Source organism: Lacerta agilis, chromosome 12 (assembly GCF_009819535.1).
Source record: "Lacerta agilis isolate rLacAgi1 chromosome 12, rLacAgi1.pri, whole genome shotgun sequence".
NCBI lineage: Eukaryota > Metazoa > Chordata > Lepidosauria > Squamata > Lacertidae > Lacerta > Lacerta agilis.
In genome coordinates this window covers 56,322,320-56,333,842 of record NC_046323.1, presented here as the reverse complement: position 1 = coordinate 56,333,842, position 11,523 = coordinate 56,322,320, and the positions used below count along the sequence as shown (strand labels likewise).

Sequence of the window (11,523 nt, the reverse complement as noted above, 5' to 3'; positions counted from 1 at the left end):
GACCCTGATGTTGGGAAAGATGGAGGGCACAAGGAGAAGGGGACGACAGAGGATGAGATGGTTGGACAGTGTTCTTGAAGCTACTAACATGAGTTTGGCCAAACTGCGAGAGGCAGTGAAGGATAGGCGTGCCTGGCATGCTCTGGTCCATGGGGTCACGAAGAGTCGGACACGACTGAACGACTGAACAACAATAAACCTTTGGAACTCCCTCCCACAGGAGGCAGGGAGATGGAGGAGGAAAGGGTGACTTGGGGGTCTGCTAGGCACAAGGGCCAGGCTATGCCCTACTCCTGAATCCCAGGAAGGAAGCGCAGGGGGAGAGAGGGGCTCTTGCACTCAAGTCCTGGGAGAGGGGGCTTCCCAGAAGAGGCCCCTGTAAGAACAGGAGGGGGCATTCACTAGGGGACCCCTTTGGCCTGATCTGCAGGGCTCATGTTCTGATGCTGAGTTCCTCCAGATGCAAGCAAACCTTCCCTTCTCCTTCAGTTAGAAGGAAGGCTTTCCCCACCACCCAGTCATCAGACAAGGGTCTTATCCAGACTCCTGTTTCCCCATCCAAGGAATCCAAGGCAGCAGGAGAGGCCCTGCTGGGAAGGGAGGGAACCTTGGGAGGGATGGGGGTGAAAGAGGCAGGGCCCCCCATTGTTTCTGGGAGACCCTCTCCCCACCAGCTACAATTCCCTGAGTTCCCTGGCAAGGAGAATGGGTTGCCTGGCCACTCCAAGGGGGTGTCTCCTAGCAACGCTCAGCACCCTTTGCAAACTGCAGCTCCCGGGATTCTATGGACTCTTTAAAGGGGTCTCATCCTGCTTTACAGATGCAGCGCAGAGGGGGTCCTGGGAGTGTGTGTTGTCTTTTTGGAATAACGTTTAATTGAGTTTTATGACAAGGTTCATGGGAATGATGAAGGATAGCAAGAAATTGACCCAGTCTTCTCTTATCATTGGTGTATCACAAAAATAGCACACCAAGTTTATGGGAATATCTACAACATATAGTTCATTATTAGAGGTCAGACAGTGTCTGAGTTCCTGGTTCATGAATATGTTTAAGCAAAAGCAGAAAAAGGGCAAACAGGACAGATAACATTGAGCATCACACAGCCAAACGCCTGAGGCCTTATTTATTTTCTTCCATGCTTGAGGCTTTATGTTATTATTGTTGTTGTTGTTTGTTGGTATTTTTACTACTATTACCACTGTTCCAGAGCAGAGTGCAACCATTTTTAATTATTTTTTAAAGGTCAAAACAAATAACAATCAGAGGAATAGGCTGGGTCCTGAAAACACACGTCTCTCTCTCCGTTGTCAGAGGCCTTGGGAAAGAGGGGAAGGTGCCTCTGTGGGGAGGGAATCCCCCAAGGGGGGATCTGCCCCCCAGGCTGCCCTCTCTTGGGCCACCCCCACCCAATACTCTGAGGGGGGGGGGGTGAAGCTACCAAGAGGGCCCCCTCTGCCAAATTTCACAGCCAAGGGGGTCTGAAGGGAAGGAGGCGGTTCATCGCGTATTTGGGGGCCTGAGTGAGTTCCTCCTGTGAGCACTTTGAATTGGACCTGGAAATGAACGGACCACCAATGCAGCTGTTTTAAAACAGGAATTAAATGTGTTCTCAGGGGTTGTAATAGGAGGGATTCAATGGGGGGGGGGAGACCCATGGATGCTCCTTGGAGAAAAAAGGGGGAAAGAAATGCCCTTCATAAAGAAAGGGAACCCAGCCGAGGGGACTGTGACTGGCCAAGGAGCCGGAGCTGGAAATGGGCACTTGCAGTCCCAGTCGAAATGTGAGCCCCTTCTTCACTCGCTTTTTAGTGCTGCCCTTTGGCCTGGCCCACGTGGCCCTCAGGGGCTTGTTATCTGGCCCTCAGAGTAGGGATGCCACCCCAGTAGCGTGTCTTGAATGTGCTGGAGATTCCCAGGGCTAGAAAATGAGACAGAAGCAGGAAAGGAATGAGCCCCCAAGTGGGGGGGTGGGAGGGAGGGCAACCCTTAAGGACCCCCGGGTTAAGACCCCCACTCTAGCCTAGTATCCAGATTACATCCTGTGCAAATGCCTCGCTTGTCAATCACAGTTCCATTGACAGAAAACACTGAAAGGCAGGAGCAACCAGGCGGATTCATCTGACAGAAATTCCCTGTGTTTGCTGCTCATTTTGCATGGCAACTTTCCTTCCAAGAGAGCTAGATGCTTGCTTTGCCTCCCTTTTTAAAAAAGAAAGCTCAGAGCCCTGGTTCCTAGCAAGATTCATCCACGCTGGCTCAAAGAACCTCTTTCATCTCCTGACCCTGTTTCAATTTCATGTGTATTTGCTTTGCAGGATTTGCAAACACCTCTACTTAGGACAGAGAGAACTTGGCAGTAGGACCAAGAGCTTTCTTCCAATCTCTTGGAGGCTTCCTGAGAGCCAGGATGGATGAGCAAGACTCAGCTGGCCCTGAAGCAGGAAGAGGCCATGCCATCAACCCCGAGAGCAGTGGGGGAATCTGGGAAAACTCTCTACAGAAGATCCTGGGCGAGGAGGAGGACACCTTCAGCTCAGGAGCGCAGAGACAAAAGTTGAGGCAGTTCTGCTACCAGGAGGACAAAGGACCTCGAGAGGTTTGCAGCCGCCTCTACTGCCTTGACTGTCATTGGCTGAAGCCAGAAAGGCACACGAAAGATCAGATGCTGGACCTGGTGGTCTTGGAGCAGTTCCTGGCTGTCCTTCCACCGGAGATGCAGAGCTGGGTGAGGGAATGTGGAGCAGAGACCAGTTCCCAGGCAGTGTCTCTGGCCGAAGGTTTCCTCCTGAGTCAGGCAGAGGAGAGGAAGCAGGTGAGAGAGACTCTCCTCTGGATTCTCCCAAGGCACTCTGAACAAGAGGGTGAATGTCCCAAAATCCTCTACTAATTTTTTGGAAAGCATCCAAGGAATGATATCTGATAACTCTAAAGGTTTTGACTCTGCCATTACTTTCCTAATCTTTCTCCCCATTCTCTGTTTTCAATCCTTGTTGCTCTTTCAGGGAAAGATGATCTTTGCAGAAATGGGCCCTGATTCCTCTGAGGCAGAGAGGACTCCGTTGGACACCAGAGAGAGGCCCCTGGGTAAGGTGGAAAGAGCTTTTTTCCCCTTAGTTTGGTCACATTCTGTGGATTTGGAAACTAATCCCTGGATTCCTCTTTTGTGGGAAGACCCTTGGGGCCAAGAGCCCAGAGGAATCCCGTGGGATGTAATTCTGCACAACTAAAATGTGACCGGCTGGTGCATCTGCTCCTGTTCCGACATGCAACCTTGCAGGTGTCCAGAGGAAAGCCCTGCTGAGAACCCCTGGAGGCCTCACCATCCAAGGGGAGGCCCTGGTGGGAAGGAAGCAAAGCTGTACTGGGGGGGGAGGCAGCCCCCGCCCAGTGCTAAGCTACTGGGAGACCCTCTCCCACCAGCCCCCTCTGCCCAGAGTTCCCTGACAAGGAGGACAGATTGCTCTCCCACTCTTGGGGGGATTTCTCCTGGGAATTGTTTGCATCCTTAAAAGGTAAAGAGACTCCTGACCGTTGGGTCCAGTCGCGCCCGGCTTTGGGGTTGCGGCGCTCATCTCGCTTTACTGGCCAAGGGAGCTGGCGTACAGCTTCCGGGTCATGTAGCCAGCATGACTAAGCCGCTTCTGGCGAACCAGAGCAGCGCACGGAAACGCCGTTTACCTTCCCGCCGGAGCAGTCCCTATTTATCTACTTGCACTTTCACGTGCTTTCAAACTGCTAGGTTGGCAGGAGCAGGGACCGAGCAATGGGAGCTCACCCCGTCGCGGGGATTCGAACCGCCGACCTTCTGATCAGCAAGCCCTAGGCTCTGTGGTTTAACCCACAGCGCCACCCGCGTCCTTTTTGCGTCCCTAAGAAGCTACAATCCCTGGATTCTTTGGAGGAATTCCGTGGCTCTTTAAAGCGAATGGATCCTGCTTTGCAGATGCAGTTCAGGTGTGGCCTGGGGGGGCGTGTCTGTCTTGTCATTTTATTTTATTTTCTTTTTGGGGGGGAAACCCACACTTCTTATTTTGTTTTATAAACAAGGGTCATAAGACAAATAAATAGACTGAGTCTTCTCATGTCATTTGTAGATCACTGGATGAGCATAATAATTTGGTTATTATGCTAAAGCCAATTTGGTTGCCAATAAAGGGAGGTGACTCCTACTGTACTTGCTTTGGGGCGTTGTCCTTTGGCCCCGCCCACATGGCCCTCAGGGGTTGGCCAGATATTAAATATATAGCCCTCGGAATAAAGAAAAGGGGACCTCGCCCCAGTAGGGTATATTGAGAATGTTGGGGATTCCAAGTGCTGGGAAATGAAACGGAAGCAGGAAAGAATTGGGCCCTGGAGTAGGGGTGGGAGGGAGAGCAGAATCGGTGCAAATGACTAAGTCGTCAATCACTGTTCTGACTTGATTGAAAACACTGAAAGGCAGGAGCGTCTAGGCTGTGTCATCTCACAGAAATCCCTTCAGTTGCCTCTACATTTTGCATTATAAATTCCCTTCTACGTTTCCTCTTCTTCTTCTTCTTCTTCTTCTTCTTCTTCTTCTTCTTCTTCTTCTTCTTCCTCTTCTCCTTCTTCTTCTTCTTCGCTGTGGTGCAGTCCAGCCCTGCTTCCTCAACTCCTCCATGCTTCTTTTCTTCTTCTGATCATGTATCGATTTTATAACAGAACAATGTATTTCCTTTGTAGGATTTGGTAGCACATCTTTGGACAGACAGAACTTGACAGAAGACAAAAGGGATTCCTTCCGATCTCTCGGAGGCTTCATGGATGAGCAAGGTTCAACTAGCCCAGAAGCAGGAAGAGGCCATGCCACCCAAAATGGGGGGTTATGGAAAACCTCAGTGCAGAAGATCCTGGGTGAGGAGGACACCCACAGCTCAGATTTGCAAAGCCAGCAGTTCAGGCAGTTCTGCTACCAGGAGGCCGAAGGACCCCAAGAAGTTTGCAAAAGACTCTACCGCCTTTACCATCAGTGGCTGAAGCCAGAACGTCATACGAAAGCTGAGATGCTGGACCTGGTGATCTTGGAGCAGTTCCTGGCTGTCCTTCCACCGGAGATGGAGAGCTGGGTGAGGGAATGTGGAGCGGAGACCAGTTCCCAGGCGGTGGCCCTGGCCGAAGGATTCCTCCTGAGTCAGGCAGAGGAGAGGAAGCAGGCAGAGCAGCAGGTGAGAGAGTCTGTCCTCAGGATACTCCCAAGGGGCTCTGAACAGGAGGGAGATTATCCAAAATATCTCTACTTTTTTTTTTTTAAGCTTCCGAAGAATTATCTCTGATGACCCAAAAGGTTTTGCCTCTGCTATTCCTTTTCTAATCCTTCTCCCCGTTCTCTTGTTGCTCTTTCAGGGAAAGGATTCATCTGAGGTAGAGAGGACTCCATTTGACAACAGAGAGAGGCCACTGGGTAAGGAGAAATGAGGGCCCCCCTCCCCCCGTTGGGTCACATTCTGTGGATTTTGAAACTAACCTGTGGTTTCTTTTAATCTTTTTGTGGAAGACTCTTGGGACCAAGAGCCCAAAGGAGGCGAGAGCTAGTTTTGCCCAACTAAAATATGAAGTGGGTGCAAACGTCCAAATGCGCTCGGCAGGGGAGACTTTTTCTAAGGCCCATCGGAAGTGAGAGAGACACAGATTCACCTCTGAGAAGCAGGCGCTCAGGGCTCCCCACTTTGCTTGATCTCTCGCAGGTGACAGAAGGATGCCAGCAAGACCTCCAAGTCCGTCTCTTCATGGTAGCAGAGAGGAAGCAGCGGCTCTGGAAACAGACCAGGTAGCGGGAAGCAGCCTTGTGGGGAAAGAGGCCGAGGGGTGGGGCTGCCGGGGTGCCTCTGAGGGGGAACGAATCTCTCCTCCTCCTCCTCTTGGCTTCTGTCAAAAATGCCCTCAACGAAGGGTGAAAACGCCATTTGAGAAGGTTCATGTGCTGAGAATAAGGAACAGAATTCGGAATCCAGATTCCCCTAACAGACCTTCCCTGTGTCTCCGTGATTCCTTGGAAGTTGGCTTTAGGGAATCAGGAGGCTCCCCCCTTCCAAAAACAGGGGGTCCTTCGGCCTAGCAATGCTTCTGCAGACAGAATGATTTGAAGAAGGCAATGTGGAGCTCCACCCATTTACACAAAGGCTAATACTACCCACCATTAAAATACACAACAAAAGAATTCCATGAAGTTAGCAAGGGCTGTTGGGCGGTGGGCTGGTCTCCCTCGGGAGGGGGTGGGCTCTCCTTCCTGGGAGGCTTTTCAGCAGAGGTTGGACGGCCATCTGTCAGTGATGCTTGAGCTGAGATTCCTGCATTGCAGGGGGTTGGACTGGATGACCCTCGGGGTCGCTTCTGATTTTATGATTCTAAGACACTAAGCACAATTGAAATGTGAGGCAGTCCCATGAAAACAACAAAGCAGTGGTCAGGCAGAAAACAGCCACATGTAGTAGATAATTGGTGTGCTGTCTTAAGAGGAAGATCCTTTTCCTTTTCCTCGAAGGGTCCAGTGTGCTTTGAAGACGTAGCTGTCCATTTCACAGACGAGGAGTGGGCGTTGCTGGATCCTGACCAGAGAGCTCTGCATGAGGAAGTCATGGAGGAACATCATGGGATCCTGGGCTCTCTGGGTAAGGCTCCCTGCTGGATCACAATATCTGCTTTGAAATGCCATGCGTATCTCTAGGAGATGAACTCCCCAGATTTTGATGAAACTCAGCTGTTCCCCCTGTTCGAATCTGGGATACTGACACCCCCACAGCAAACCTTGAATGGAGGGGTGTCCACTCTTTGGTCTGTGCATATTCTTCCTCCAGTTTTGCCTTGTTAAACCGTGACCAGGCTGGTCTTTGCTGCCCAGGCCTTTTTAAGGATAGGCTTCAGGGTGGTGAGGGAACTTGAAGCAGCTTCTGTTTGGTTTTCTGGGTTTGTTTCTTCTTCTGCCAGTTTTTTTGGTTGGCCAAAGACATGACTGACATTGGAGATGGCTTGGATTCCATGATTGGGCCAAACAGAATCCATCCCAGATAAGAGCCAGGCTTTTCAAATCTCATAGATATGCCTGTTAATGCCAGTCAGCAAAGGCCGTCATCTCACTCTGCATCTAACTCCTTTGTTCTTCCTCTATCACAATTCATGTTAATAAGCATCGTTCAGTGATATGGGGCTCCATGTTTTCCTCTTTTTAATTTTAATTTTTATAAATTTTATTTTTCAGTTTTTCAAAAATTTGCAGACATACAGATTACAAAAACACAAATCACATACATTTCCAATACACATATATTTGACTTTCCTCCTCCTCTTTTGTGGTTCCTTTTTAATTTTCATATTGCATTTTCCACATTACTCCATTTTTTAGTTACTCTTTGTTTTCTCTTAATATATTTAACTGCTTGTATTGCGTTAACCCTGCTAGTGAGCTTATTTGCATAGATGAGTTGTGACATACACAAACAATTTGTTTTGGTGTTTTGGAATCTCAGTACCTACTACCCCTAGAAGAAAAGCAGCTGAGTTTTTATTAAAAGTTATCTTAAACATTTTTTTTCAATTTGTTATATATAATTTCCTAGAAAGCTTTTTCTCTCTTACAAGACCACCACATATGGTAAAAGTACATTTCCAGCATGTGTTTTTTTATTTATACATTTTTGCCAATCTACTAGGAGTTAAATACCATCTATACATCAATTTTGTATAGTTTTCTTACAGTGTATAACAAGCTGTAAACTTGAGATCTACATTCCACAACTTCTCCCATGCAGCCATTTCAGTATTATAGTCTTCATTTCTTGCCCAGTGAATTATGACTGACTTCACCTGCTCGCCTTTCATCTCCCATTCTAATAATAATTTATACATTTTGGAAATCACTTTGTCATTATTCCCTAGAAACTCTTTCAAATTGCGAGGTTTGATTAAAAAAACCACTCTTTTTATCCACCTTGAAAACTTCATTAAGCTGAAAATATTGTAACCAATCTATTACTTGTTGATCTACTTCTTCAAACCTCTTCAAACCTTCTTCAAACCAGTCCTTTTCTGTTAATAAATCCCTACATGTCACCCAGTCCCCCTTCATACTCCTTTTTTCACTTTGAGTGGGGAAAGACACCAGGGTGTTTTTCTTCCTAACAAATTTTTACATTTCTCCCATAACCTTGTGTAAATTTCTCGATCTCGGCCCACCCCCGCCTTCTTTCAGAGCTGAGAAACAGGAGAGAGAGCTTGCACCCAACGCTGCTGGACTCTTTGGAACCCAAATAAATCCTTTGGGTGTTTATGGGATGCACAGTGCCCCAGTGTGTTTCCCAACACTTGTGATGAGTGAGTGGCTTAGGAGAAAGCGAATTCGCCATCTGTCACCATTACGCGGTAAATTGAAAGTTGAGGGCTCCATGTCTTCCTGAGGTTCTAATCTGTTTCTCTCTTCATTGCAGGTGGTGATGAATTAGAAATTAAGAACAAGGAGCACGATGACCAAGTCCACACAGTGGAGAAGCCATATCAATATTCAGAGTGTGAAGTCAGCTTCAGTCAGAGCTCCGATTCCACTTCCCATCAAAATCTCATTGAGAATAAACCCTACCAGTGCTTTGAATGTGGAAAGAGCTTCAGTCACAGCCACCATCTCACTTCCCATCAAAGAATTCATACCGGGGAGAAACCATTTCAGTGCTTGGAATGTGGAAAGAGCTTTGGTCAGTGTGCCCACCTCGATGCCCATCTAAGAGTTCATACAGGGGAGAAATCGTATCATTGCTCGGCATGTGGAAAGAACTTCAGTCAGAGTTCCCATCTCAATGCCCATCAAAGAGTTCATACAGGGGAGAAACCGTATCAGTGCCTGGAATGCGGAAAGAGCTTTAGTCACAGCACCCATCTCACTGCCCATCAAATAATTCATACAGGGGAGAAACCATATCATTGCTTGGTATGTGGAAAGAGCTTCAGTCAAAGCGGCCATCTCACTGCCCATCAAAGAATTCATACTGGGGAGAAACCATATCCGTGCGTGGAATGTGGAAAGAGCTTTGGTCAGAAGGCCCATCTTATTTCCCATCAAAGAATTCATACAGGGGGGAAACCGTATCAGTGCGTGGAATGTGGAAAGAGCTTTGGTCAGAGGTCCAATCTCGCTGCCCATCAGATAATCCATACAGGGGAGAAACCATACAGGTGCTTGGAATGTGGAAAGAGCTTCAATCGCAGCGCCACTCTCTCTGACCATCAAAGAACTCACAGCAAGGAAGAATTGTATAAATGCTTGGAATGTGGAAGGAGCTTCACCTGGAAGCAAAGTCTCATTACGCATCAAAGAATTCATACAGGGGAGAAACCGTATCAGTGCTTGGAATGTGGGAAGAGCTTCAGCCACAGCACCGGTCTCTCTTTCCATCAAAGAATTCATACAGGGGAGAAACCCTATCAGTGCTCAGTTTGTGAAAAGAGCTTCAGTCAGAGCAGCCATCTCACTTCCCATCAAAGGATTCATACAGGAGGGAAACCCTATCAGTGCTCAGTTTGTGGAAAGAGCTTCAGTCAGAGCAGCCAACTCACTTCCCATCAAAGGATTCATACAGGGGAGAAGCCCTATCAGTGTTTGGAATGTGGAAGGAGCTTCAATCGCAGTCACCATCTTGCTTGCCATCAAACCATCCATACCGGAGAGAAACCGTATCAATGCCTTGAATGCGGAAAGAGCTTTAATACAAGCACAGCCTTCAATAGTCACCAGCGTATTCATGGTGGGGAGAAACCATTTCAGTGCCAAGAGTGTGGGAAGAGATTCACCTGGAAGCAAAGTCTCATGGCCCATCAAAAAATTCATACGGGGGAGAAACCGTATCAGTGCATGGAATGTGGAAAGAGCTTCCGTCGGAAGTCTCATCTCACTGCTCATCAGATAACTCACAGCAGGGAGAAAACCAATGATGGCTGTGTATGAAATTAATTCTAAGAAAATTTAATTAGCATGCAGTTGAGGATTGCAGCAGGGTTCTTGTCCTTCGGCAGTCCAGCAAAGACGTCAACCTTGTCTCTCAGCACCGTGGCGTCCACAGTCAGTGCCAGTATTTCTTCATACTGTGTACGCGAGGTGCGAGTCATTGGCAAAGGTGTTGAATAGCTTTTTCATGACACGTCTGGGAGGAGGGTCAATAGCAATTTGGCAACAGTGATGAGACTGCTATTAATGCTTAGTTTCCCTTGGAAGAGGTTGACAAGCAATTCACATACTTCCACTTCAAAAGCCTCCAAGTTGCAGATTGGTGGTGCTCCTTGTTTTCTCTTGCTGCACAGGGTTGGACCCAAAGTAATGGCTTCCAGATATAAGAAAGGAGATTCTAACACCAGGAAGAACTTTCTTGTAACTTGAAGCTTTTGTCACAGGTGGGTAGCCGTGTTGGTCTGCCATAGTCGAAACAAAATAGAAAATTCTTTCCAGTAGCACCTTAGAGACCAACTGAGTTTGTTCTTGGTATGAGCTTTCGTGTGCATGCATACTTCTTCAGATACCTGAAGAATATCTGAAGAACTTCAGATACCTGAAGATATCTGAAGAAGTGTGCATGCACACGAAAGCTCATACCAAGAACAAACTCAGTTGGTCTCTAAGGTGCTACTGGAAAGAATTTTCTATTTTGAAGCCTTTGGTTTGAGTCGTACCCTCCAGAGCAGGAGAAAACAAGCTCGTTCCCTCTTCCATGAGACAGCCCTGTAGATATTTGAAGATGGCTATCATATCTATTCTCAGTCTCCTCTATTCCAGGCTAAACCTACCCAACTCCTTCAACCGCTCCTCATAAGGCTTGTTTTCCAGAGCCTTGATCCTCTTGGTCGCCCTCTTCTGGACATGTTCCAGCTTGTCAACATTCTTCTTAAATTGTGGTGCCCAGAATTGGACACAATATTCCAGGTGTGGTCTGACCAAGGCAGAATAGAGTGGGGCTTCCCTTGATCTGGACAGTAGACCTCTATTGATGCAGTCTAGAATAGTGTTAACCTTTTGTGCTGCTGCATCACACTGTTGACTCACGTTAAGGTTTTGGTCCACCAAGACCCCTAGACCCTGTACTGCTTCTATGCCTGATGTCTCCCATCTTATATTTGTGCATCTGGTTCTTCCTGCTGAAGTACAGAACCTCACATTGGCCCCTCTTGAAATTCATTTTGTTAGCTTGGTCCCAATTTTCCAACCTATTAAGGTCATTTTGAATCCCAATACTGTCTTCTATGGCATCAGCTATCACTCGCAAATTTCATAAGCATCCCCTCAATTCCTTCATCCAAGTTATTTAAAAAGACATTGAACAACAGCAGGCCTAGGACAGAAGCCTGTGTTACCCCACTTGTCACTCTTTTCCAGGATGATGAACCATTAGTGAGGAGGAGAAGAGAAGAAGAGTTTGGATTTGATATCCCGCTTTATCACTACCCGAAGGAGTCTCAAAGCGACTCACATTCTCCTTTCCCTTCCTCCCCCACAACAAACACTCTGTGAGGTGAGTGGGGCTGAGAGAC

General features: G+C 47.7%; 2 protein-coding genes across 2 annotated transcripts; both read left to right on the top strand.

The window, feature by feature from the left end:
* Positions 1 to 2,786: 2,786 nt before the first annotated feature.
* LOC117055486 (zinc finger protein 24-like) lies at positions 2,787 to 6,076 on the top strand. Its single transcript, XM_033165020.1, has 5 exons — positions 2,787 to 2,815; positions 3,006 to 3,087; positions 4,705 to 5,186; positions 5,365 to 5,422; positions 5,706 to 6,076. Exons 2-5 carry the CDS (start codon positions 3,012 to 3,014, stop codon positions 6,074 to 6,076), a joined length of 987 nt encoding a protein of 328 aa, XP_033020911.1. The 5' UTR covers positions 2,787 to 2,815; positions 3,006 to 3,011.
* A 427-nt stretch (positions 6,077 to 6,503) lies between these two features.
* LOC117055911 (zinc finger protein OZF-like) lies at positions 6,504 to 10,340 on the top strand. The gene is made up of 2 exons (XM_033165852.1): positions 6,504 to 6,629; positions 8,442 to 10,340. Exons 1-2 carry the CDS (start codon positions 6,596 to 6,598, stop codon positions 9,947 to 9,949), a joined length of 1,542 nt encoding a protein of 513 aa, XP_033021743.1. The 5' UTR covers positions 6,504 to 6,595; the 3' UTR covers positions 9,950 to 10,340.
* The last annotated feature ends 1,183 nt before the right edge of the window (positions 10,341 to 11,523 follow it).

Coding starts and splice junctions, on each gene's coding strand:
- LOC117055911 (XM_033165852.1), top strand. CDS start 6,596: ATGGAGGAACATCATGGGATCCTGGGCTCTCTGG. Junction 6,630..8,441: donor TGGGATCCTGGGCTCTCTGG/GTAAGGCTCCCT, acceptor TCTTCATTGCAG/GTGGTGATGAATTAGAAATT.
- LOC117055486 (XM_033165020.1), top strand. CDS start 3,012: ATGATCTTTGCAGAAATGGGCCCTGATTCCTCTGAGGCAGAGAGGACT. Junction 5,187..5,364: donor GGAAGCAGGCAGAGCAGCAG/GTGAGAGAGTCT, acceptor TTGCTCTTTCAG/GGAAAGGATTCATCTGAGGT. Junction 5,423..5,705: donor CAACAGAGAGAGGCCACTGG/GTAAGGAGAAAT, acceptor GATCTCTCGCAG/GTGACAGAAGGATGCCAGCA.